The 26,115-nt window shown below is 38.8% G+C and overlaps 1 protein-coding gene across 1 annotated transcript in view; it reads left to right on the top strand.

Moving 5' to 3' along the window:
- Positions 1–25,361, top strand: part of fgfrl1a (fibroblast growth factor receptor like 1a) — a 64,551-nt gene extending 39,190 nt beyond the window's left edge. Inside the window, exons 4-7 of the mRNA XM_055178076.2 lie at positions 15,666–15,743; positions 21,221–21,505; positions 22,862–23,215; positions 23,440–25,361. Of these exons, the coding sequence (XP_055034051.1) occupies positions 15,666–15,743; positions 21,221–21,505; positions 22,862–23,215; positions 23,440–23,846 (1,124 nt within the window). The 3' untranslated portion in view covers positions 23,847–25,361. The remainder of the gene's footprint in view (positions 1–15,665; positions 15,744–21,220; positions 21,506–22,861; positions 23,216–23,439) is intronic.
- The last annotated feature ends 754 nt before the right edge of the window (positions 25,362–26,115 follow it).

The following is a 26,115-nucleotide window of genomic DNA, read 5'->3' as shown; positions in this document are numbered from 1 at the left end:
GCTTGAGGACAGGAGACCTGTGTTGATAGGACTCATTAGTGGCTTTGCCCTTCCTCAAACCAGATGGAAAAGACATTACTGTCCATCTATCATAAGCTGCTCTCTCTCTTTACAAACTCAAGCCATGTTTCCCCTCCACAGCGGCTACATCTATTAATTCCTCGCTGTCCGTGCTTTCCAAGACTGATTTACTTTTCGGCGCACAACCGCCGTGCCGATATTTATTTACTTTTGTGTTATTGCACCAGATGCATTATTGGCAGAAATAATGTAGCGGAAGCACAAAGCTTGGATGGATAGGAAGAACAGATTAGGTATTTTGTTTCATAACCCGGCTCCTGGTTGTTGTGTTTGTTGGCCTTCACCTGCATAAACTAACTATCACAGGAGCAGCACAGCGATCGAGATTAGATTTACCGTCTGTTTGCGATGACAGTGCAGACGTGATTGTGGGATTGAGACATGTACTGTAGGAAGCTGTTGGGAAGTGCCTGGTGATTTATAGTGATTTGTGGAGTTTGTTCAGGTCCTAGAAGCTCCTGTTCAGCCAACATCTGGTAGTGATCGGCGCACAGGAAAACTGGAGCTTGAGATATCTGCTGATCTCTGCACAGGGTTTCCCTCTGGACTTTAAGAGGCCCTATCACGGTCAAACTGGCATAAGGCGTGTGAAGCTCTGCGGATCTTTCCGCAACATTATTTACGAAAGTAACAGATGTCTCGGTTCAGAGCGCTTTGCTATGTGTTTGCGTTGGTATATTAAACTGAATCTAGTTTGTTCTTTATTCAAGTTGTGGGTTTGTTTGTTTGGTCTGTAGGCTTTCATTTAAAGTCGGATGTGGGATGTTTCTGAGCCGTGAAGCGTTTTGTTGTTCATTGCTTGGAAATAGAACGGAACAAATAAATAATGAAAAAAGAAACAAAATGGCGATGCTTGCAGTTGTTTTGCAGTTGCATGATTATCAACGGAAAAGATCATGGGCCGTGTTTTTACACACCTGTCTCTGCATTTGTTTGCTAAACAGGTTTTATTATCATTTTGGAACTGTAACTGTCTGTATTTTCTTGAGTGACATCATACACCTGCCTTTTTGTAACGTGGAAAAAGTTTTTTCAGAAATTGTTCCAAGTTGGAACCCCCGACTTGTGTGGCATTCTCCTGCAATTTTCCAAGTTGCACATGCCAACTTTCTGAGTTAAATGAATGGGATTACTTTTTTGTGCTGCTGCCTTTGTGGTGTGCATGATAAACAGATAACTCAAAATGTTCCGTTTAAGGGTTGTTTCGTGAAACCATCTTAATTTCAAATATCAAATTCACCTTTTGGAAGTGATGTTTTACATTCCAGTTCAACAGAGTATGTGTTAGAAGTTATATCTGTTATTGCGACCAATGTGAGTATTCGATTATTTTGTATATGGTTTCGATTTGATCCACTCAAATATCGATTAGTGATCTGTATTTTTTTGAAAATATTAGTTTTGCTGACATGAAACTTTAAGATTTACATGTATTGCATGGATCCAATATATGATTACCTGCATTTTCTTTCTGAATTGTCTACATTTATACAACAGACTATGTTTATGAGGATAATTGTGGAATTTTGAAAACATTTTGTGTAAATATGTCCGTTTAAGCGCAAGGAAAGGTGAACCCAGTATTTGTGTGCTGTCTAAAGCCTTGAAATGCAGCTTGCTAACTGCGCGCTTCGGACTTCTCAAACAGCGCTTGAGCAGCGCATTAAGATCGGTTTTGTGTCTGCTTTGCATAAATATTTAAATGGGCCTAAAACGCGTACAAATGATTAACTTCGTGACAATGTAGCCTTGACAGAAAGACAGTACTGTCAACTGTCCCACGCATTGTTCACACTTGTCCCGGGCCATTGGGCATTCCTTAAAATCCCTGTATGGAGTATATTTCACGAATCCAATTTTTTTTGTTGAATTAAAGATTGATTCAAATTGGAGAATCAATATTTTTCCCATCCTTAGCTCCAGATAAACTTTTTGTTTTTATAGCTTATCCAACATCAAATACTATCAATATTTCCAATATGAGTTCCATTATGAATCCAATCTAATATCACACCAACTTGACTTCTTCATTCAACCAATAAGCATTAAAGGGACACTCCACTTTTTTGAAAATATGCTAATTTTCCAAAACAATTGATTTTTACCATTTTGGAATTCATTTAGCTGATCTCTGGGTCTGGAAGTACCACTTTTAGCATAGCTTAGCATAATCCATTAAATCTGATTAGACCATTAGCATCACGCTAAAAATAACTTCTGTAGTTACATTGTGTACGTAGATCGACAGAAAATTATAAGTTGTGATTTTCTAGGCAGATATGACTAGGAACTATACTCTCATTCTGAGGTAATAATCAAGGACTTGCTGCCGTAACATGGCATGATATTACGTAGTGCCCGAAAATAGTCCCCTGCAATTGAAAATTACTAGCGGTACTATTTTCGGGCACTGCGTAATATCATTGCGCCTCCTGCTCTCGATGTAACTACAGAAGTTTCAGCTTTTAAATAGGAAAAATAATGAAACTCTGGTTATTTTTTAGCACGATGCTTATGGTCTAATCAGATTCAATGGATTGTGCTAAGCTATGCTAAAAGTGGTAGGGCCACACCCGGAGATCGGCTGAATGGATTCCAAAACCGTAAAAATCAAATGTTTACCCTCTGGGAGAGCTGGAAAATGAGCATCTTTTCAAAAAAAATGGAGTGTCCCTTTAAAGCCATTATTTATATTTTAAGGAAGCAGTGTAGTCAGTGGACAAAAGTCACATGATAAGGCCGTACCACTTTCACTGTAATCGGTGTTCTCCACACACGCCGTGACACAAGTGTCAGATTGCACAGCTGTCCTGAGACCAAATTAAAGAAAACAGATCAGATGGCAACCTTCATAGACTCCATCTGAAATAACTTATTAGATACTGAATGAAATTCATAGACCCAGAGGGCATGTATTTGGTTTCATCACTTTAATTGGAAAATCGGTGTCTCATCGTCAATTGTCCGTCTGGAGGAATGAAGCAATGTCACAGTTCTCAAACAGCAGGCATCCCGCACAAGGCTTGCATGACACTTTAGTAATATTGCAGGTCTCAGTTACTTTGCACTTCTTTAATAACCAAAAAATTCAATTTACCGGTGTTACTGTTGTATGACTTTAGACGTATTAATCATTGTAAAATAAACAAATATCCATTTCTCAGAAAGAAAGATGATGTACGTAAATCACAGAGAGGCATTACTGAGAGTCAGGATGCAGACCAAAGTTTCTAAATCCTTAGTTATCCCTCAAGCATGCAAATATTCACACAAGCATGTTTATTTCAGTGGTTGGTATGTATTTTATTGATTTCATATCACACTAACGTAAGGTTTTTACAAAAGCATATGACATCACCCAACAGCAATCTCAGAGCTTATGGGAGATCTGTTTCAGTGTTTGAATATTATCACTGAAAATCAGTTTCTCTATGGAGATTTTAATAGGAATTTCGTGACCCTGCTGTTGAAGTCCATGGCTGTTATTTCATGGGTAAAGAAGGAGCCATTGAGGAATGAGGAGTGAAAACTGAGGTATGGACAGATGAAATGCTTCTCCTCTGATGTTATGAACTCGGCATTTTGCCCTTTCATGTGCCTACAAGACTATTGTAGAAACAGCCACGGTTGATCTCTTGTACTCTGCTAAGCCTCAGCGGTCATGTGACCATGTGTTTCTACACAACACAGCCCATTCGGCTCTTAAGTGACATGCATGGCAAAGCAAGGCCAGGACGGATCAAGTCCTTAGAAGGGCGACTGGAGTGGAGATGGTGCCGCACATTCCCTTATACATTCTCCTGGTTTTGCCCAACAACCTTACTTCTAGATGAAAAACAGGCTTTGTTGTAAGGGCTGGTCATGGTTCAAAGAAACACAAGAGAGAAGGAGCAACAGAATGAGAAATGAAAACAGAGCGAAAAGAAAAATCTGGCTGCTGTTCAAAATCAAGCCTATGAATTAACAACCAAGATAGCGATTGAGTTACCATTCAGAATTTTTAAGGTGCGATGCAAAACATCTCTTTCTTTGATCGTGGTTTACGGGACTGTGTTTATCATAACCAAACACTAACGCTTTCAAGCCATCTAAAAAAATCAGAGGAAGAGATTATCTTTGATGTCCCCCTCAAAAGAGTCTTATCCAAAACACTGCTACATTCTTATCCATTTTAATTGGCCTTGCATCAACATTTCATTCAAGGCAAATCGATTAAATTTGATTTTGAATCCAGCAATACACTTTTTTCCATTCACTCATTGTTTGTGACTCCTCCGGAAACTGGGCACAGGAAATGAAGATGCCATTTTAAACACGCAATTATAAAAACTTAAGGCCTATCCCGCTACAGGTGGGGGTGAGCTTGGGTTTCAAAGGCGCTGGTAGAGTGAACAACTCAAAGAGCCGGAAAAGGAAAAACACAAACAAAACTTTAAAGCAGTCAGGTCGGTTGAATGCACGAGGTTTGGGATTACATTTCACACCCCCCTGTTTATCAAGGTCCTAAAAAGGGAGGCGAGGCGAGCAGGGCCTCTGCCGATCCTGCACCGGCGTTCTGCATCACTTCACCTTCTGTGAAAGACAGCCACCAGAAAGAGGAGAGAAAGGAAGCGCATTCCGATCCGCAGGGTTGGGAATTTGTCAGACGCTCCTTAGGTGTGCCAGATACATGAGTCACGTAGGAAACGCAAAGAACTTCGGGAAGAGGTTGACTCTAGAACGAAAAGGTTGAGGAGGGAAATAGTGAAGAGTTTTTTTTAGATCTTTGGTCAAAAATAGATCAGGCAAGTCGTTCTCCGAATCAAAAGAGTTTAGACAATTTAAACTATAGTGAATGTAATCTTTCAGTACTGAATAAATAAAACAAAATGTGGTTTTGTTTTAAGGGATTTTCTGAAACTGTTTCAAACAAATTGGCTGTTTTGTGTTTCATGTCATGCTGTTTCGGATAAAACTTTTTAATTTGTAAGGCTTTGTAATTTTCTCATCGTTGAAATGGCCAGGCTTTGTGCAGCCCCCTGGAGTTAGCTGGAAGCATCTGTAGGAGTTCAGCTGCAATGCTGGGTTTGGACCCCAGAAGCCTTAATTTGCCTGCCTTCATAACATTCCCCTTAAGCCGATTACGTGTCATTTTGCTTTAATAGATTCCTCATACACCTCTCTCGCTTCTTGTGCGGTGAAGGGAAAGAAGAAAGCCCCTACGCTACATGCTTCATCGGCACAATGGATGCTCTTCCTTTCATGGTGCAAATAGGGTTTGGGCTCTTTGTTGTTCTTCCTGGCCAGTTTTTCTGCTTCGTTACATCCCGTGGAGGCATTTACGTGCTAAAATGGATTACTAGAGATCAGGTCCCTTATTCCCGCCTAATTTTCCTTAATGCACAGCCTCAAAACCCTCCGTCGTTCCTATGCAATTGGAAATACAAGTTCTCAATGGATCCTCTTGAACGTAGAGCTCCTATACATTGATTCAAAGTCCGAGCATTCTCACGCATCTCAAACCCATCTCATCTTCATCCTTGGACACTTGAAACGTAGGATAAAAGAGATGAGCACCAGCAAAGGAATGACGTCTGTGGAACCTGAAAAGGGTTCAGGGCATTTGTCCCTGATTAGTCCCCCAAAAAGGGAGAACATTTTTGCAGTGAAAAGAAAGCTTATAGCTCATTATGAGCCGGCAAGGATTAAGCTTGTTCCTCTATTGTTCCTGCTGAAGGAACCAAGGGTCTGTCAGAGAGGGAGGTGCCTCACGTCTTTTCAGCCCTGCGTCTGCACACCTATCCAGAGTTTCCACTCTTTTAAAGATCCATAATAGCTTTTTCTTTGCTCTGTGGTTGGTAGCTAGTGCAGTGGAAGAATCCTCTCTCATTAGACATAGCCTTTATTCACTCGTTTGCCTGAACGCTGAATACCAGACCTCGCCTCCATAGTAGTCCAACCTGTATAAAAATGAAACAAGTAGACCGAGGTCAGGCCGAATAGATGCACCAATTAGTTTAGACGTGTTTTTGGAGAGCACACAGCCTTCGTGGATGAGTTCCTTTGAAGTCTATGCAATCTTTTGTTGTGTTTGTTCCATGCTGACATGCTGAGTGTTCTGCTCTTTGGTTATGTTTTTGTTCATTGTATGTTTGGACCTTTAGAAATATAATGATGGTATCTGCTTTGATCATGAAGTAGAACTTGAAGATTTTTTGTAGCGTTTTGTTACTTTGCTTTTACAAGTAAAGTACAGTACTGTTTCCAGCTGTATTATTTGTTTTAAGGGTGCAACATGTATTTATTTAATCATCATAACCAAACATTTTTGATATGCACATTTTTTGTCAGTGTAATTTATTAAAATATGACCCGTGCTGGCAAAATGAGTCGGAATGAGCAAATTTTCAAAAAATTAGTTATTTATATTTTGGCATTCTCTATTAAAAAAAGTTTAAAACAATGTATGATTTGTTGGAATCTGACAAAAAAATGACTACCTGTTTGAAGTTTACAAAGTCAGCAAAGTCACTTTTTGTGAGTTTAAAAGCAATCTCACTGCATTCATAACTTAAAATCACTTTTCTTTCTTTTATTGTTTGATTGACATTGAGAAAGAGACTTTAAGATCTGTAATGCAAGGATCTATATACTGTATATGATTCAGGTCTGTCAGTCAGTTTCGAGCCTTGTCGCTCTTAATAACTCTTTAAATATCAATCAGTTGATCAGTCAGGTCCTGCACTTAATGTACACTTAATTTCTGCATGTCTTAAAACCGAAACCAAAATGTCAGACGCGCATGTGGATGGAGACGAGCTTTTGTATTAGATTAAGCAGTAAGGATGTTACACTCTCAGAAATAAAGGTACAAAAGTTGTCACTGGGACAGTACCCTTTCAAAAAGGTACACCTTTGTACCCAAAAAGTGCATATTAGTACTTCAAAGGTACACATTGGCAGTTCAACGATACATATTTGTACCTAAATGGTCCACATTAGGACCTTTTTTAGAGGGTACTGCCGCAGTGACAGCTTTGTACCTTTATTTTTGACAGTGTACACCTCTCAGAAAACCTACAAATAAAGATCATTTTAGATGTTTAATGACCATTTAAAGCATTGGGATTAAAGCACACCAAAACTTTTACGCCCGCTGCTGGCGCATGTTTTCAATTGTTTCCCATGGAAGCTCTGTGTTTTTCAAATAAGCCAGCAGCTAGCGGTTTTCTTCCACGCTGAAAACCGGCGCTCGGCAGTTTTTCCCCGCTCGGCGCTGAGCGTTGAAAGAGATTCAACTTTGGGTGAAAAGCTCCGCTCGTCAATGTCAGTTCTCACACGGCTGCCCAATCACAGTGGAGGAGGGGTGGTACATTACCACAGCAACCAACCGGCTCACAGCTGAAGTATCAAAGCTACCAAAGCGCTCAGCTGAAAAACAGCTGGTATTCGGCGTTCTCCAGGTGTTTTTTTATTTTAATTAAAACCTCAATTTCAACCAAAATTTACATTTTTACTGTTTTTGCCTCTAGCTCAAAATTATATTGTGTGCAATCTGACTAATTTTGCCAGCATGGATCGCAAATGTATAAAAGGTACCTGAAAGGTACCTGAAAGGCTGAATTCTGTAAGAATATTACTCCTACCTAAACATACAAAAACATCTCATTGCAATTTTTATACTTTTAGGGGTGGTGTGCTGGACAGGGCTTATCCTAGTCCCAGACGAAAAAGCTTGTTTGAGCTGCCTTCATTTCAAAACGTCTTGCATAAACATATCTTAACATATATCAAGGCCTTTGTTTTGTCTCAAGATGTACTCCAGTATTGTTTTTCTGTAAAAACTACTTAATTTTCCTTATATAACGAATGCCTTGCCTAGTCCTGGATTAATCTAAACCCTGTCTGGGAAACTGTCCATTAAAGTCATTATAAAAGTCATATTTAAACATTTAAGTCCATCAAAAACTTGACATTCTTGACTTCTGCAGTAGGTTTGATGGATTGCCATAATTAAGTTTCAAATCAAACGCATTTTTTCACACTCGTAGTTTGCACTGCGTCCATAACCAACACATAGACCGTTTATTTAACGAATTCCCTAAAAATGTAACAAAAAGAGACTTGTGTAGTAAAATGTACCATTTGTGGACAGAAGCCAGAGTCCCCATCATTTTCCCCCATTTTTTTCAAGGTGTGCTTTGATGTGGTTTAAACCTTCAAATCGTATTATGCTCAATGTAAGTGTGAACTCTCTGCATCACGCAAAGAAGATGGGCTAAAGTCATGGACTGAGACTCAGGACATGTGTTGTTGATAGGGAGAAATTCAACAGTTTTGGCACCGTCTCCTTTTCTATCAACTCCTCGTGACAGCCTCAAAGGTGAGGAGCTGTTGCTGCAGACTAACGCAGAAAATATGTGTTGACTGGGTACGTCAAGGACTACTATTTATGGCATTTTTACATGCTTGAAAGACCATTTTAAAATTTTAACGTTGGCATGGGTTTTTTATAGGAGGCTTGAATTTATTTACACAATTGATCTCGCTTTCCAAGAGCAGAAACTGCAAACACGAGAGCCTTGCAAATTAAACGAGCTCAAAATTAGGAGATGGAGCAATTCGCTAAACGCTGTTCCAAATTTTCCTCGGGGCTTGTATTGCAGATTTTACTGCTGTAAACACATAGTCAACCATTTTCCTGGATGAAGATTAAATAGCCTTGTACTTTTCGATTACTCTTTAAAAATCACCTTTATCAGGGAAATGCCGTTTGCTTCCAAGAATCATTTATAGAGTGCAGCTCAGCTACATACAGTACAAGATTTCCTGTTGACTTGATTTTATTTTAGCCCGCGAGTAACTGACACCCCTCGTCTTGTTCCTTTAAGGGCCTTTTTTATTTCGAAATAATCTGGGCAGAACAGAGCCCAGTTCAAAGTGCACCGGAGGAGGTGTCGGTTTCAAAGGGAGTGCCGCACGATCAATATGTGAGATATGTTAATTCGGCAAAGCTTCGTCCTGTCCTTGATGTATGCTAGAGTTACAGGCAGGCAGCTGGGACGTTCAGGGTGGACAGTGGAAGCGAGGTCTTGTGCCAACCCCCTGGAAACATACCACAGATCATCTTCAGCGTCTTCCACCAAACCTTGTGTTTGTCTTGACAGCTCAGCGTGCAGAAAAGCCATTAAGCGGCTTTCAAGCTGGCACTGAGGAGAATAGATGCCAGCTTGTCTTTGTCATTTCAAAAGGATGCTTTATGGATGTGTTTTCCAGTTACATGGCCAAGTTTCTCGAGTACTTGGTTCCACCGCTAAATTAGTGTACAAACATCAGAGCTTTGGATTCGGGATGGGACGTCTTTATCTCTCCCAGCATGCCACAGAAGAGGCTTTCTTGTCCCTGAAAGCTTCTTTGAATGGGCTGTGGTGCGGGCATACGGTTGTCTAAGCTTTTCCTCCTGCAACTCGTGGTGCGAAGATCCCACGTTATTGATGATCAGCAGTTCATCTGTACCGACAGAAAGTCAGAAATTGTTCAGCTTCTATATTTTGCAGCGTATAAATGAAGTGTGAACATGATATAAAGCAGATGCTAAATGCAGACATGAGAAGAATGTGGAGTCCAACTGGTGTGCTGTGCTGAGGTTGACAAAGATTAAACCGGACTCAATTTACTACGGATACACCATTGAAGCACAGACCACACATTTTATGCTTATTTTGCAAAGGAATATATAATAATTATAATAATATTGCTTTATTGTTGAGTAATAAAAGGTCATTTAGAAACATAAGGGATGAAGTTATCCCGAGTCAAAATATAAGGAGGAGTTTCAGTAGCAAGAAATGTGAACGTTAAATGTAAAATGTAAATAATTAGTGCATTAGTAAATAGTACCATGATGAATTTAGCTAGATGTTAGCTTGCACATAAATGTAAACCATGTGCAACAAATAGGGTCTGTGTTATAAAGAAACAGCAATTTAATGATCTGTTAAGGGGGTTGCACACAGGACGCGCAGCTCAGCGCCGTTCTAAAAAACTCGAACACATTGCTTTCTATGAGTATATGCACACCGGCACTGACAGGTGGCACCAGGTGTTGCTCAAATCCCTGTAGCGCCACAGAGCGCCACTCACATAGTTTAACATTGAATAACTTCATATTTGTCCTAAATCATTAACGATTAACATTGGCTGCTAACGTATATTTTGCATTTTGAAGTAGACACTATCTGGCGAGGCTTGCGGTATTTAATGTGCACTTCCGGTTTATGATATGTCCGAGTTGTCCTAGACGCGACTCAGCGCGATGCTGAGCTGCGTGGCTGGTGTGCGACCCCCTTTAGTGTGTGGTATGGCAGTATATGTTTAATATTTTGATTTTTATATTCCGTGTATTCTGCGTAATGTAAATAAGTGGGCGTGGCTAACTCAGCACTTCCGCATGCTAGACTGAGTGTGACAGAGAAACGAGAAATAATCCACTCATGACAAATGAAAGAGTAATTGCTGAAATTTTATATAAAGAAAATAAAGAAAGCCCTTCTCACACATAATGCTGTTAATTGTTGTAACGTTTTCTTTAAGCAAGCAAAGACAAAACTCACATTTATATCAGTGATGCTTGCACAGCTATAGAGACGCAGCGGTTAAGGTGCAAGTCTAAGGAAGTAAAGAGTGACAAGACCACCTCAAAACAGACTCCATGATCATCACCTCATAGCACCTGTCATATTTATAATTGCCATATCTAAAGATCTCATATACAGGTATTTCCCTGTCTGGGTTGTGCATATTCATACTTTTTGTTTTGTTTGTTTTAAATCCATTTATTTAATGTAATGTGTGCATAAATACAAAATACAATACATCTTCAATAGCCTACAAAATAATGAACTGATTTAAAAACAAGATTCTGTCTATCAAGACTTATATTTTATATCTTTGGTGCATTTTCACTTTAACACTAACTTAAACATATAGGGGCGGTTTCCTGGACAGGGATTAGACTAGTCCTAGACTTAAACACTTTTAAGAGCTCTCCAAATGGAAAACAACTTGCACTTACAGATCTTAAAATACATCAGTGCCCTTTGTTTTACCTCAAAATGCACACAGGCAATGTTTTAGTAAGGCATGTTTGTTAAAACTAGTTATATTTCCTAATTAAACTAAGGCCTATTCCTGGATTAAGCTAATCCTGGTCCGGGAAACCGCCCCATTATATTTTTTATCTCTGGTGAGCATTAAGTTAAAAGCTCATTAGTGAGTAGCAAATTCCTGCAAATTTGTATATTCCAAATACAATATAAACATAAGCTGAAAAACATACATACTGTGAAATATACCGTCATACTGCCCACCCCTAGTTTGTGTACTTTCCCATTAGCAGCGAAGAAAACTTTCCTCATAGTATGAAATTGATGGGCAAATTGCAGTTTTGTTTTCTCCATGTTGAGTGTTTAGTGTCTTCATGCAGTGTTGCCCCCTAGTGATAGTTAAGAATGCAGTATGCTGTATGTATACTAAACAAAGCTTTCCAGGTTTTTGAATGCATTACTGTTTCACACAGTGCAATGCTTTTGACTTTCCATTTTAAAATAAATGATTGAAAACTGGAATAAAATAGTAACATATTAAAACAAAATAATATTTATTATGTAAATATCTATTTGAATAGTTTAAAACTTAAACTGATCAGTTCTTCAGGAAGAACAGGGATTGGTGCACAAGACCCTTAACGCTCCGTGTTCTCCCCCACCACACAACACAAGCTGTACAGCAGGTTTCCCTTTATCCCATCACAGGTGGCCACAATTACCACTGAGCCCACCAATCGTATGCCATCATCCCCTGTTGTTACAAGCCGTAGTAGAGCTCTGCACACGTTTAAACCGAACAAATGCATACATCTTGACACACACACACGCACAGAAATGAAGGTTGAGTTTGCTTTTGAGATTGCAGAGTAATCACAGGAATGGGGCTGTATTTAGGGACTGAGGCCCTTTAGTGTGGAAAGCAAAGGAAGATTTGTTTTTTCTAGACTTATGCTTTACTTCAGATCTAAGGAAAACTCTTTATTCAGTGTTCTGTTTCAATTTTGCACAGTTGCATTGCTTTCTAAATGATTAAGTCATGAATAAACTGTGTTTGACAATGTACAAAGATTTTAAAGAAAAGGAAATTGCAAATCTCATTGGCTTTTCATATAGAGATTATTCAGAATTCAGTTCCCCCATGATGTATTATACTATACACTGATTTGCCAAGATAGCAAAGTCTAATATTAACAGTATTAACTATTTAACCCTTAAATGCATATCTTGGGTCTTTAGAGACCTGGAATGTCATTAGTGCATAATCCTAACATTGTATTTTTATTTATTTTGTCTGTTTAATAGCACATGAAATGTCAAAACATAACATAACAAAACGTATGCTTTATTTTATCATTTTGTAATTGTTAATGAAGTTTTAGGACAGTTTTATACAAATTAGGAGATTGTTGGTCATTTGGTAGATATACATTCGCTACAGACCCACATATGTCATATTTGGTTTGATTGGCAATACCTTCTTGCATTTAAGGGTTAATATGAACTGAAACTTCAAGTTCTTCCAATACCAAATTGTTGATTTTTATATATTAGCTCAGCTGATACACAAAGCACAACTGAGACCCTCATTAAGTATCTTGAGCTACTATATAAAAAAAGAGCAAGCTTTGAGCAATAAAGGTTTTCCTCTGTGTATTTGTGACAGTTACCCATTGTTTTGTTATTTTGGCTTTCGGTTACATATTTAATAACACATACTCGTATTGCTCAGGTAGGCCTTTACTTTTCTCTTCATCATGTGAAACCCCTGAGGCTAGACGTAGACTCTGCCAGAGTCTTTGCTTTTCCCTCTGCACCGGTAATCCTTAAAAGAGAAACGGAAGCAGTTAATGCAAGGGTCAGTCCTCAGCTTGGAGAAAGAAGGCCTCACAAAATCTACCCGCTGCTCCACAGCTGGAGTACGGATTCAGGCGCGGGATCGTTAGGGATCGCGCCAAAGCAGGAATGACTGTAGGTGATCAGGCGGATTCGGTCGATAGGAAGTTGACGTTATGGAACAGTTCGACTTTGGGGTTGCTGGAGCAAATCAGAAAATGATCTCAATAGTCCTTTGTACCTTCCAGAAACTATCCAGATGCTCTTATATAATTTTTAACCACATTCGAAAATGGCTGAAGGTGATCATTAAAAATAAAGAATAGCTTGAGAAAGTTGGCAAAAAAAGTTTTGGATTACTTCGAGCTAAATTGCTGGCTGTTTAACTATTTCAAAAGGGTAACATTACATTGTGACACATGAGATGTCACACATAGTTTTGTTAAATAGGATAATTCATAAAAATGAAGACTTTATTTTTTGGGAATTGATTGGAATAAAAAGTATGTGTTTAAAGTGAAGCCTGTTTGTATGTTTAGTATGGAGAATATTCTCCTCCTGAAGCATCACCTGATGGATGAAACTAAAGTGGCCTTTTTAAAAAGTATCACTTCATTATGAACTGATTTTTTTGTTTGAAACACATGTTCATGTCAAATCTGATGTTCACTTAATAAAGTTCATGTTGTTTTTGCATTGTAAAAAGCGTCCTCTCACCAAAGTAACTCAAGCGAGGTTCTTCGATAGCCCCAGGTATGCTGTGGCCAAAAGATACATTTGTTGCGACCAAACGTAAATATGCATGACAGGCAGTTAATCTGTCAACCTCCTAATGTTATTCATTCTCGGGTTAGTCTGTAGTCAGTAATGTAGTAACGTCTCTGCTGTGACCACGGCCCATAAATTTTCACAGTTTAGAGCTGGCTGTTAATTCAGAGCCGTGTAGCAGCGGACTTGGTAATGGTTTCCATAAGCCGGTTCTGGAATTCAGTAAATCAAAGCCAAGGTAACAGCTAACTCTTAGCATTGTTCCTCCGTCAGCGTTTCGCTTATCAGGAGATCAACTCCAAACCGTCTCTGGTTTCATAGCAGACTTCACCAAAGACACAACGGATGACAGCATAATTATCACGTTGTGTACAGAAACACTGTTTTGCTTTGAGCAAAGGTGGTTGCCTTGCTTTCCGAAAAACACAGAGCGGCAGGGACGTGGCCGTTCAGCTTCATTGATGTAACCATTTGGACTGTTTGACAGCGCTGGAGGTCACAAGCAGAACACACAAGCGCAATAAATCTTTGACACCAGAGGGTTTTTGCTATCCCTGACAGACGTGGCACGGCCAAGTTGGACGTTTTATGCTTAGCGAGGGACCGGTGGATGCTGCCAAGATCCACAGAAACTCAGTGTTGGGTCTGCCAGAAAGCGAAGAAGGGCAACTCACCACCCTGAGACCTCACCAATGAACAGTAAAACTGGCCACAAACCTGGTGAAAAATCCAGATTTCCACTGGAAAAGGCCCTTTTTTCTCCCGCTGTCTCCAGTGCAGATATGAAAGCAAACACACGGAAGGGTTATGCAAACAGCTCAGTCATATTAAACTTTTTCAAAGTTACGAACACGCCTGGCAGGCCGACGTGTGAAATGCGGCACGCTGCGGTGTCACTTTGCCTTAATGAAAGGGAAACAGAAGTTTGTTTCGTTTTTGAAACCCGACAACCCTCATCCTACCAAGATTTGTTGACTTTCCATGAATCAAACCAGGATTTTCCTCAGGCACCTTTATAGACGTTGTGAAGTTTTGAAGAGCGTGTATGTTTTATGAGCTCACAGAGCGCTCTATATGTTATGGAAGTTAGAAATTTGGCTCTGTGGCAGAACCCAGACCCAAACATGAAGTTTTTGGCGACTACGCTGATGAATGATATTAACATTACATGCTCGTAGTCATTCTGAATCCGCCGCTATCGTGCCAATGAAAACGTACGCAAAACCGTTCCAATGAAAGTTAGCCCAACGTGAACAAAAGAGCTATGTGCGGAGTGACCGTATTCGGGGGGCTCTGCGAAGGGAAAGAGTAGATCTCGCAAAAGGGTCTCGTAATTAAGCTGCTAGTCCGGCATAGAGCTGTTTTCCTTTGCCCCAACTGGAAAGTCTCCTGCAGGAGTGTTAAACTGTGTACAATCTCAGATCAAACCGCCCCGCCGACAGCTTCAAAGAACTGACAGGCCTGAAAATGCCAGTCATGTGGTGAGCGGATGAGCAGGGGCTGCAACTGGAGCAGAAGGACCACAGATTTCCAGACGTAATTTTCACGAGACTGTAGGCGGATGACTTTAATTTCATTGAAGACACAATCAAATAATCAAAATATAAAGGTTGTGCCTGTTATTATCAATGTTATTCTGACACCGGCGTGTGCTAACTACAGCATTGCCGTTTAAAGGTGCTCAGCTACAGTATCGTGTTCGTTCCCATTATCTGATCAAGCGACAGCTGTATATTTATATTTAGGCTTGGAGGTTTGTGTTGATTTAGCTTAGGAAATATAATTACAGTACTACACGTCTACACGTCAGTTAATGCTGATGTTGGAGTATGCAGGGAGCATGCAGATATTTCGACCTGAATATATCACGCTACATTAATCTCTCTTTCTCTGTAGATGACTCCAGCGCAGGGAGAGAAGGGGCCAGACCAGCTGGTGAAAGCGAGCACTCCACTGACCTATCGGGAAAATTGGGTAAGGTGCTACAGTCCTCTGATCCTCTTTGATCTCCTTCATTCCTGGTATTTATAATTGCTGCCCAGCAAGTAACTGAAAATATGCATGCAGCTGCCAAGAGGTTTCATAAGCGGCGTTACATGAATTGCAACTTTTATGGTTGCATTGTACTAGAATGTACTTAAACTTGTCCAAGATATATTAGATATAATAGTGTAACACTTTACATTAATGTTGTATGTGTTAAAGGTGATGTCATGCATTCTGACTTACTTACCATGTTAAAGAGTTGGATTTTCATGTTAAACGTGAGCAAAGTTTTGAAAAACTAGTTGGACATATGACAAAGCATCAATGTGGCGAATGCACTCCTTAATATCATTGGCTTGTTATCTAACAATAGTGTAGTTTCCATTCAAACGTGAAGCAGTCTTTTCAAAATGCGCAAAAAAAGAATTAGGTGCGTTTCCATCAAGTTGTTTGAGCGAATGACTGTGGTATTGGTAACCTAGTAAACTAACAAATAAAACAAGACATGCTAAGAAAATGAATACATGACTGCATTTTGTTACGATTGGGCAACTTATAAATGTACTAGCAGTGCAGCTTTTAACTGCTGAATGGTGTGCAGAGAAGAAGGAATGCAGAATTTTTGATGCAGGCGCTAGCTGCAAGGGCATTGCAATGACTTCGAGCCCCATATATTATGATCATACGTGCCATTCTTCCCGGACGCGTCCTGGCCAGGACTTTGATGCGTCTTCCGGAAGTTGTATTTGTTGATCGCATACACCATTCAGTTAAAAACATAAGACATACAATCGTAGTTTCATTCTTACCTTAAAATGTAACGGTTGCTTTTCTGTAATAATAATAATAATAATAATACTTTATGCCCTATGCGGTCGACAAATACGACTTCCGGAAGACGCACCCGAAATCCTGGCCAGGACACGTCTGGGAAGAATGGCACGTATGGTCACTCTACCATATATGGTACAGACAACATCAGTTGATACAGCTAGACGATCAGTCATGAGGGTTTAATGTTCGCGAAGTTAGAATTTATTCGGCAAATGCGTTTCCATCTCCCGTTATTCGTATTTACTCTTTTTCGCAAAAGTCAAAAACCACCTCAATTGAGTGTAAAAACTTTTTTGCGAATTAAGGGATTTTTATTCGAAATTTGGCGTTTCCACTCGTTTCTTATGCGATACTTAAAAATGTGCATAAAATTGGGGTGATGGAAACCCAGCTTGTGTTATGTCAGCTTTAACATTAGTAAATGTATTCGCAAATAAATGCTAGTAAATGCAAGAACTATCTGAAATCTAAGAATTTCTTTTACTTTAAGTTCATCTACTGCACCAGAGTAAAACATTACATTACATGTCTACACTTGACGTAAGAGGCACGTCAACTTTTTGCGTCAGGTGTAGACATGGTGTAAAATGAGTAACACATACGTCATGCTTTATTTACTTTCCACCTTTTTGAAATCCAATCAAGAGCCGCATGGTCCTAACCAATATGACATCATGTTGTATGTGTACTGGAAGAGGGTCATTGGTCCAGGATTGATGCACTCTTGGTCGTATTGTAAAACGAGAACCTACCTAAATAGAAAACAGCCTGTCCCTGATTGTTTAAACAGCACATCGGTCAGTCACAGCCATTTGTTTTCTCATCAAACCCTCATCTAAGCAAACATGTGGCTGAATCATCACAGGCACTGACTGGTAGCCTTGTGTTCCAAGAATGGACAGTACCAACCTGAGGTCACCAGAATAGGCTTTATGCCCAGCTGCACTACTTCCTGAACTTCAGCCAGCTCCTTGTTTCCTGTCTGCCATTATTGGACAAACTGATTAATCCAGGTGTGTCTGATTACTGTTGTTGTGACTACTGATGTCAGGCACACCTGGATTAATCAGTTTGTCCAATAATGGCAGACAGGAAACAAGGAGCTGGCTGAAGTTCAGGAAGTAGTGCAGCTGGGCATAAAGCCTATTCATACGCGTTTTACGAGTTAGTTAATTCGTATATATCATATGAAGTGAATCCTCCTCTAACCTGTTCCTACACTCAATGTCACGGGGGTGACATGTCATATGAATTTAGTCAGAAAAATTAATTTGAATTAGCCACTACATAAAATGCATACAAATTGCAATGATATTGTGTTGACAGTAGCCATGTTACTTTCTGTGGCCAAATGCTCTGTAAGTCACACACTCCTTCCTCTGGAGCCCAATGTTTGCTTTGGTAATTGTGTTTGACGTGCCAAAGAGTCGGCTATTTATGTGAAGTGTCTAAGGGTTGGGGTGGAGGGGTCAATCCCTTTCCTTCAGATGCTGCAATCTGATGAGATATCAGAGCACCGCTAAACTCACAGATGCCTGACCTGCTTGTTTATAAACTGGATTTACAATACACATGTGGATTAAACAATAATTCACACTTGTAATTTTAATAGGAAGCGGTTACTGGTTTTAAAGACTGGGTCATGTATCGCAGAGAGTTTAACACTGTTTGCTTTTAGTGGTAAGATGATTTAGTAATATTTATGTAGTATGTTGAGAATTTAAAACAACTAAAGAAGATTTCTACAGATGGACAAAGCAATAAAACGTTGCATAAGGCTTATCCTAGTCCCAAACTAAAATGCATGTTTGAGCTGCCTTCATTTCAAAACACCTTGTACTGACATATCTCAACATATATTATTGCCATTGTTTTGTTTCAAGATGCAAACCAGTGTGACTATTGTACTATACCAGTCACTAAATGCAATGCTAAATCAACATTTTAATTAAAAACATACCACTGAACATGACCCTGCCTGTGAAAACCCAGCTAAAGTCATTTTTGTACTTTACCGTTCTACATAAACTCATCCCACATAATTAAAATAACATTTTGTGAAAATATAACATTGATATCTTTAATATTGACTGAGTAGTGTGCTCTTGCAACACCGTTTTGTGCTTGAGCGCCACCAAGTCGTGGTTTATTGTAACTTTAAAAGCTTGAGGCACGTAAGCAAAAGCTGCAATCGCATTGGTCGGCCAGTTTTAAACGCACCGCATAAAAAAAACGTGTTTTTCTGAAAATTATTTGTTTGCGCCTTCTGTTTTAAGTGTGGGTGTGCTCAATCCTATTGGCACCCTTTGTTTAGTCATAAGGCGTTAAATGTCAGGGATAAGCGTGCATGATAACCATCCCAGTGTGTACGAGCCTTAAGATCATGTCAAAGATTGAAATCAGTGTGAAATCAATGCCTCTAATCACATCATTAGATTATGAGACTTTAGCCTGGATTTCAGCAAAAGGTTCATAGATAGTCTTGATAAGAACCAATAATCACATAAATATAGGGCTGCGTAACGATTAATCGCAACTAATCATTTGCAGAATCAAAGTTTTTGTTTACATCATGTATTTTTGTGTACTGTGTATAATAATTATGCATATATATATATAAATACACACATACCTGTACATGTATAATTTAAAGAAAAAGTATACTTATATATTAAGTATATATATTTATATGTAATATAAAATATACATAAATATAAAAATGTATATATATACACATGTAAATATACATGCATGTTTGTGTATTTATATATACATAATTACCATACACACAGTACACACAAACACACACATATGATGTAAATAAAAACTTTTATTCTGCAAACAATTAGTTGCGATTAATCATTATGCAGCCCTACATAAATGTACATAAAATCATTCATGTATAGGCCCATCTTAATATAAAATGAAACCTCTAAATTAAATTTGATGCTTAAGAGCCACATGTCAATTGTCAAAACATAAATTTTATACTGTATATTAGAATTGAGCAAGAAAACATTTCAATTAACTTGAATGGACACGCAGTATAAAATTCGAGTTCAGAAGCATGATCATCTTTGCAACGTGATTCATTCTGACACGCTCATGTCGCAAGCTCACATGTGGTTTGAGATAAGAGACATCTGTGAACATATTAGTATAGTAAAGTAACATTTTTTACAACACTATGTAAACCTGTATGTTTCACTCCCTGACCTGTGTTGTATATTATTGTGTCTTAGTTTCAGAGTGCAGAACTCAGCAGTATTTAATGGGAGCCTGACCTGCTTGTGTTTCTGCTGTGAAGCATCACAGTCATAATGACTTCTAGTGGGAGACGCTTTGTTCGCTATTGTGTTTGCTTTTGCTGTGTTTGTTCAGAGTCTACTGTGAGCGGTCAGCGGGGAACTACAGTATTATAGAGTAAAACTACAGCAGGTCCACTGTTTGCTTTGTCAGGTTGCCCTCACAGTGTGGTGCTTCGCTGAGTACATTTGCCCACAGAAGAACTTCATGTCAGCTTTATCTTGGTTTATTTTCATTGTAATGTTGTCGCTGTTATGTCAATTACCGTGGACATATGATGAGTTAATCTGACCAGTCTTCTTGTTTATTTAAAGTCTACACTTTAGAAACCATTTGGGGCATCCATAGCCTGTACATGATATGTGTAAATAATGAGATTTATGGTATCCACAATTGCCTTTTTAAATGTAATGATGAAAGTAAAAAAAAACAGGGTCATATTTAAAAAATCATAGGAAATGTATATACATTAAATAATTATATATTAAACAATTTTATATAAAGTACATTTTTTTAAACATTTTTTAAAATAATAAAATAATATTTTAAGTCTTTAAAACCAGTTTTACAGAGTTTTTAAATAAAATAAAATAATTTTACAGTGTATAATACAATTAAAACTTATTTTGTAATTGTCATTAGGGTTACAAATTATTTAACAATGGCTGTTACACATAACATGCAATTATTATAGTAATAACAGTAAATTATGCCTAATTTAAATGCAACTAAACCTAATCCCAACCCTATAGTAAGTACATGTTGTTAATTATAAGTACTCTGTGTTTAAGTGTATTATTACATTGTAACAGTGACACCATAAAATATTGTGTATCCGTGGATTTTCATCTTCAGATTTTCATTGCTGTACTACAATAATTTTTAATACCATAAAATGATTTTTTTATAGTTTTTTTTTTTGATGAGACATACAATGAGAACATAACACAAAAAGGACATTAATAGTACAGTACGAGTATATTTGAAGATTAACATAAGCGCAAGAAAAAAAACACCATTTAAATATAAGAAAAATATGAAATGCATGACATACCTCTCTCCTGAGAAAATTGGAAAGGAAAATAATAATAATTATTATTATTTTTGTTATGAATATCTGTAGATATATATAAAAATTAAAGAAGAGGAAAGGTTTCAAAAAAAGGGGGGATATGAATCCGATGTGCGTTTACCTGGGGCTATTTGATGTTCAGGGTGTACTTTAGGAAGTTTATTCTGTTCTGTCCACTGCTCATCAGTAGAGTATGATTTGATTTTTGAGGAAATATTTTTTTTATTAAAACCTCTGCTTCTTATCTTTGTAGTGCGACCCCGCTTTACACAACCTGCCAAAATGAGAAAGCGTGTGATCGCACGGCCGGTGGGAAGCTCGGTCCGGCTGAAGTGCACCGCAAGTGGCAACCCCAGACCGGACATCATCTGGCTGAAGGACAGCAGACCCCTGACGCCCGAAGAGGTGGGAGAGGGCCGAAAGAAAAAGTGGACCCTCAGCCTGAAAAACCTCACGCCCGAGCACAGCGGCAAATACACCTGCCATGTGTCCAACCGCGCTGGAGAGATCAACGCCACCTATAAAGTGGAAGTCATCCGTGAGTCATTCAGCACTTCTCTTTCATGTTCTCCTGGAATGCGATGCACCTTTTGATGACTCACTTATACAGCGTCCATTCTGGCACATGTATCAACAGTTAAAGAGACAGTTTAACGTGATTTCTCTCATAGCTGAGATGCTGTACAGAGGAGTTTAACAGCTGCTTGGCAGGGCCTCAAAGCATAGTGTTGGGAAGTGTTATACTGTCTCATGCTTTACAAACAACATCAGCTGCCTTTACAAATGGAAACTTGATGTTGTGAACATAAGGGTTGGTCAGCGAGAAATATCTGTGCCACCAAACCTTACAAATAGCATCTGCAGGAAAAGAATTGAGGCCTAAATTCAAATCTTTAATACTAAGTACACAAAATAGTTGAAATGAAATGTCCACTTATCTTTTTAATATTTACATTAACATTGAAAAGACTGACACAACTGATAAGAGACATTTCAAGTGATTGTAAAATGAAATATCAGTTCTATATTCTGCCTGTATATGACTATTAGTAAATAACCAAATCCTTACATTTAGTTGATTGTAAAAAGTGTAAAGTTTTTCGTTTGGATTGATAAATCCCCAGTCAAGTGAATAGCCTGCTTTGATGCTGTACATTTGCCTATCTGCTTCATATTAAGTCCCAACTGTGTCTTGTAACTTGACAACCACAACCCAACAACCCCAAAGGCAGCATATTGGAAAAAGCCAAGAAGCGGTTTTAATTAAAAAATCATTTATTTGTATTAAAAATGACTGCAGTACAGCAATAAATATCTGAAGATGAAAACCCACGGATACACATTATTTTATGGTGTCACTGTTACAATGTAATAATACACGTAAACATAGAGTACTTATAATTAACAACATGTTCAGGAATTTATTAATCTTATTGTTGTTCTCCAAACTTAAAGCAACACCAAAGAGTTTTTTTTTACCTTAAAATAACGTTTCCAAAAAAGTTTCAGTTGTTCATCCATTCGAAACCGGGTGAACGGCACTTTCACATTCGCTTTGCAGCCCTCTATCAGCCAAAACCGCAACAAAGAAGTTTCCAACCATCGGGTCGCGGTCCTGTAGTTCGAGTGAAAACTACAAAAACGTGTTTTACGGCAGACCTACAATCCAATCAGAGCCAGCTTTGCTGCAGTAGGCTAAATTATTTACGACAGTGGTAATGAACAATTCCCCTTCCAACCTGTAGGGGGAGCAAAAAGCAAAAATTCTTTAGTGTTGCTTTAAAATATTCAAACAATTTCTATGAAAAGAGGTAAAGCTATAAAGCTAAACTGCAGACCTGTCATTCTATTAAATCCTGATTATAAGTTATACATTTTCCTTATTTCATTACAGAGCGCACAAATTCCAAGCCTATCCTGACTGGTACTCATCCAGTTAACACCACTGTAGACTACGGTGGCACGACGTCATTTCAGTGCAAAGTGCGCAGCGACGTCAAGCCAGTGATCCAGTGGTTAAAAAGGGTCGAACCTGGCGACGAGAGCAAATACAACTCTACCATTGAGGTTGGAGACCATCGCTTTGCGGTATTGCCCGCGGGTGAAGTGTGGTCACGACCAGACGGTTCTTATTTAAACAAGCTACTTATCACCCGGGCTAAGGAAGAAGATGCTGGCATGTATATTTGCCTTGGGGCCAACACCATGGGTTACAGCTTCCGCAGTGCCTTCCTTACTGTTCTGCCTGGTTAGTGATATTCTCGTTGCTAATTTCTCTTCTTATGTGGATTAAAGCATTTTTTTATTTATTACAGAAAACATTTCCTGTATTTAAGCATTCATTTTAGATGTAAAGGATCTCTGTTAGAATTGGCTTTGGTAAATGTACATGTGTTATGTATGTTCATTATAATGTCCCTGGCTGTACATTTTGTCCTGCTTATCCATAAATCTTTTATTTTTGTAATCCAGATCCAAAGCCGCCGTTCTCTCCCATCCCATCTGTGCTGCCTCCCAGTCTGCCATGGCCCGTCATCATCGGTATCCCCGCCGGAGTGGTCTTCATTTTGGGAACCGTCCTGCTTTGGTTCTGCCAGTCTAGAAAGCATTGCTCTTCAGGAGCCATAATCTCAGCCCAAACCTTACCCAACGGTCACCGGCAGCCGCCAAGGGACAGAACCCTCGCGCCCGCCGACAAAGACTGCATTGGCTCCGTCACCTACGAGGAGTACGTAGCCCAGCAGCAGCAACAACAGCTTCTGTTGGCCCAAGCTGCTCCCAAAGTCTACCCAAAGATCTATTCAGACATTCACACACACACCCACTCGCACGTGGACGGGAAAATTCACCAGCACCAACACATCCACTACCAATGTTAGCCCTCATGCTTGTGTACGGTACAGGAGCCTTCCTTGTTGGAGTCCTTACACAAACAAGAAACCGGTTCTGGTTCCTTTACAGATCTCTTCACAGTTTTTGGACCCAGTGTGGCAGCTCGTTGGCCAGTGTGGGCTAGGGCTGCCTGAAACGAACAAGACAATTGAGCCATGTTGAACCAATCCCTTGTTCTGAATAGGAGCAAAGAGACATTGTGAACATAGGGGTGGAAAAGGGCAAGGCGAACAAACGATGATAAGAGTCTTTTGTAAAAGCATTTCTAAAAAAACAACACTGCCAGCAAAGCAAACACTTTTGCAGACTCTGTATGGGACAAAACACATTGTTCACATACAAAAGTTACTGAATTGAGTGAATGTATTGTCTCCTCAACATGTTTCACTTTTATTCACATGTCTACACCATTTTTGTAATAAGCCCTTTAACAGATTTTGTGAACGGGGCCAAAGGACTGCTTTGGTTAGCACCAGATCTCAGTGAAGCGTAGTTTTGCATGCAAAAAATCATTTGCAAGTTACAATTAATACAGGTACATTAGTTCTGAATCGGTTCTTTGAGAAGATTTAATGCATGAGGGCATATGTTGATGTTGTTTTGCATAGTTTGCAGATATGGTTTGCCTTAATGAGTTCTTTTAAATAAGACATGATTTAGGTTCAGTCAATCGAAGATCCTGTTTTCTGCCTGATTGTAGCTTTATTCCACTTTATGGAAAAGGAGATTATTCTTGACCTATGGTTATATAGTAACTAAATATAAGTCGAAGAGATTTCGGCATTGTAAGTTCTAGCAACGGGTTCCATGTGTTTCTCATTAACTTTCAGGGCGTTCTCCGAATGACCCGAGGTACTGCAGTCCCATAGTTCCTCTATGGCCTTTTCTTTGTGTTGTATTTTCATAAGCTTGACCACTATAATGAAGACTGTGTAGATGCCTTTGACTGCTCGTATATTGGCTCCCCTTTAACCTTTACAGAATAGAGAGCTGAGTCACAGTTTCAAAAACAAACGTTAGCCTGAAACTCTGATGTATTGTGCATTGTCTGTGCATGTGAAGTCTGTGTTTACCGTGATGTTCACGGTAATGGGTCAATGCTGAAAGCACTGCGGCGAGACAGGAATGCACTTAGCCCAAATGTCTGCTTGCTACTTCAGCATCGAGACGTTTTTACATTCATTGTCCCACGCAACTCGATAAAAGAAACCTAGCCGAACGTTAGTTAATTTATTTGCGAGCAATGTTTTGATGCTTCGAATTGGGCATTATCTAGATGTTTTCAACCAAATAAGAGTATACATAGCATTGTTTTCCTCTTAGCTCCAGTGTAAGCTATGTAGCATATATCAAGTGTTTAATATTTATATGTGATGTTGAGAAAAATAACACTATGGTCGTAATTAGTTATCTTTGTATGGACAATCTTGTACAGTCTGGCCTGTTTTTATGTTAAAAATATATGTTTGTCACAAATTAAAATCATTTTATCATTATTATAACATTAGAGCATTTTTGTTCGTTAATATATAAAATGGGTTGTGTGTGTTGTGTTTTCAAAACAAATCCTTATAATCCTTATCCCTACAGTATGTATGCATAGGCCAAAATATTATAACCTTAAAATGTATGTGTTACGGGTTGTTGTGGTGGAGGACGAAGAAGAGAAGATGGATGAATGCAAATAACAGGTTTAATAAACTAAAGGAAAAGATTACAAGATACACATTAACATAAAGCAACATTTAGACAATAACGGACAACCATACACTGTAGAAGGAATTCTGTAGAAATTGCAGCTGGGTTGCCGGTGACTTGCCGTGGATTTAAATGTATGATTTTTAGTGGCAACATTTTTTTTCAAAGTTAAATGAACATTAAACGTTTACAAGTCTTTGTCTTTACAGAGTAAAACTAAAAAAACAGCATCAAGCAAAAAACATTCTGGGAAACAAAATCTGAAGCAAAAAACAGAAAATGGTTGATGATGATTTCTGGTTCCCAGAATGCATTGCATGAGGCTGTTATTGTATAGTTTTATTCTGTAAAGATAAAGACTTGTTAATATTTAAAATGTATTCAACTTTGAACAAACTCTTGCCAGTAAATAACATAAATTTAAATCTACGGTAAATAACCGGCAACCCAGCTGCAATAACATTGAAATTTCTACTGAATTTTTTTACAGTGTAGGTAAAACAGACAGAGTATAAATAGACATTGAGGATGATAATGCTAATGAATGTCAGATGAGAA

The sequence above is a fragment of the Misgurnus anguillicaudatus genome, chromosome 16 (genome assembly GCF_027580225.2).
Source record: "Misgurnus anguillicaudatus chromosome 16, ASM2758022v2, whole genome shotgun sequence".
In the NCBI taxonomy this organism is placed as follows: domain Eukaryota; kingdom Metazoa; phylum Chordata; class Actinopteri; order Cypriniformes; family Cobitidae; genus Misgurnus; species Misgurnus anguillicaudatus.
The sequence above is the reverse complement of the archived record's forward strand: the minus strand, read 5'-3'. Positions and strand labels throughout refer to the sequence as shown.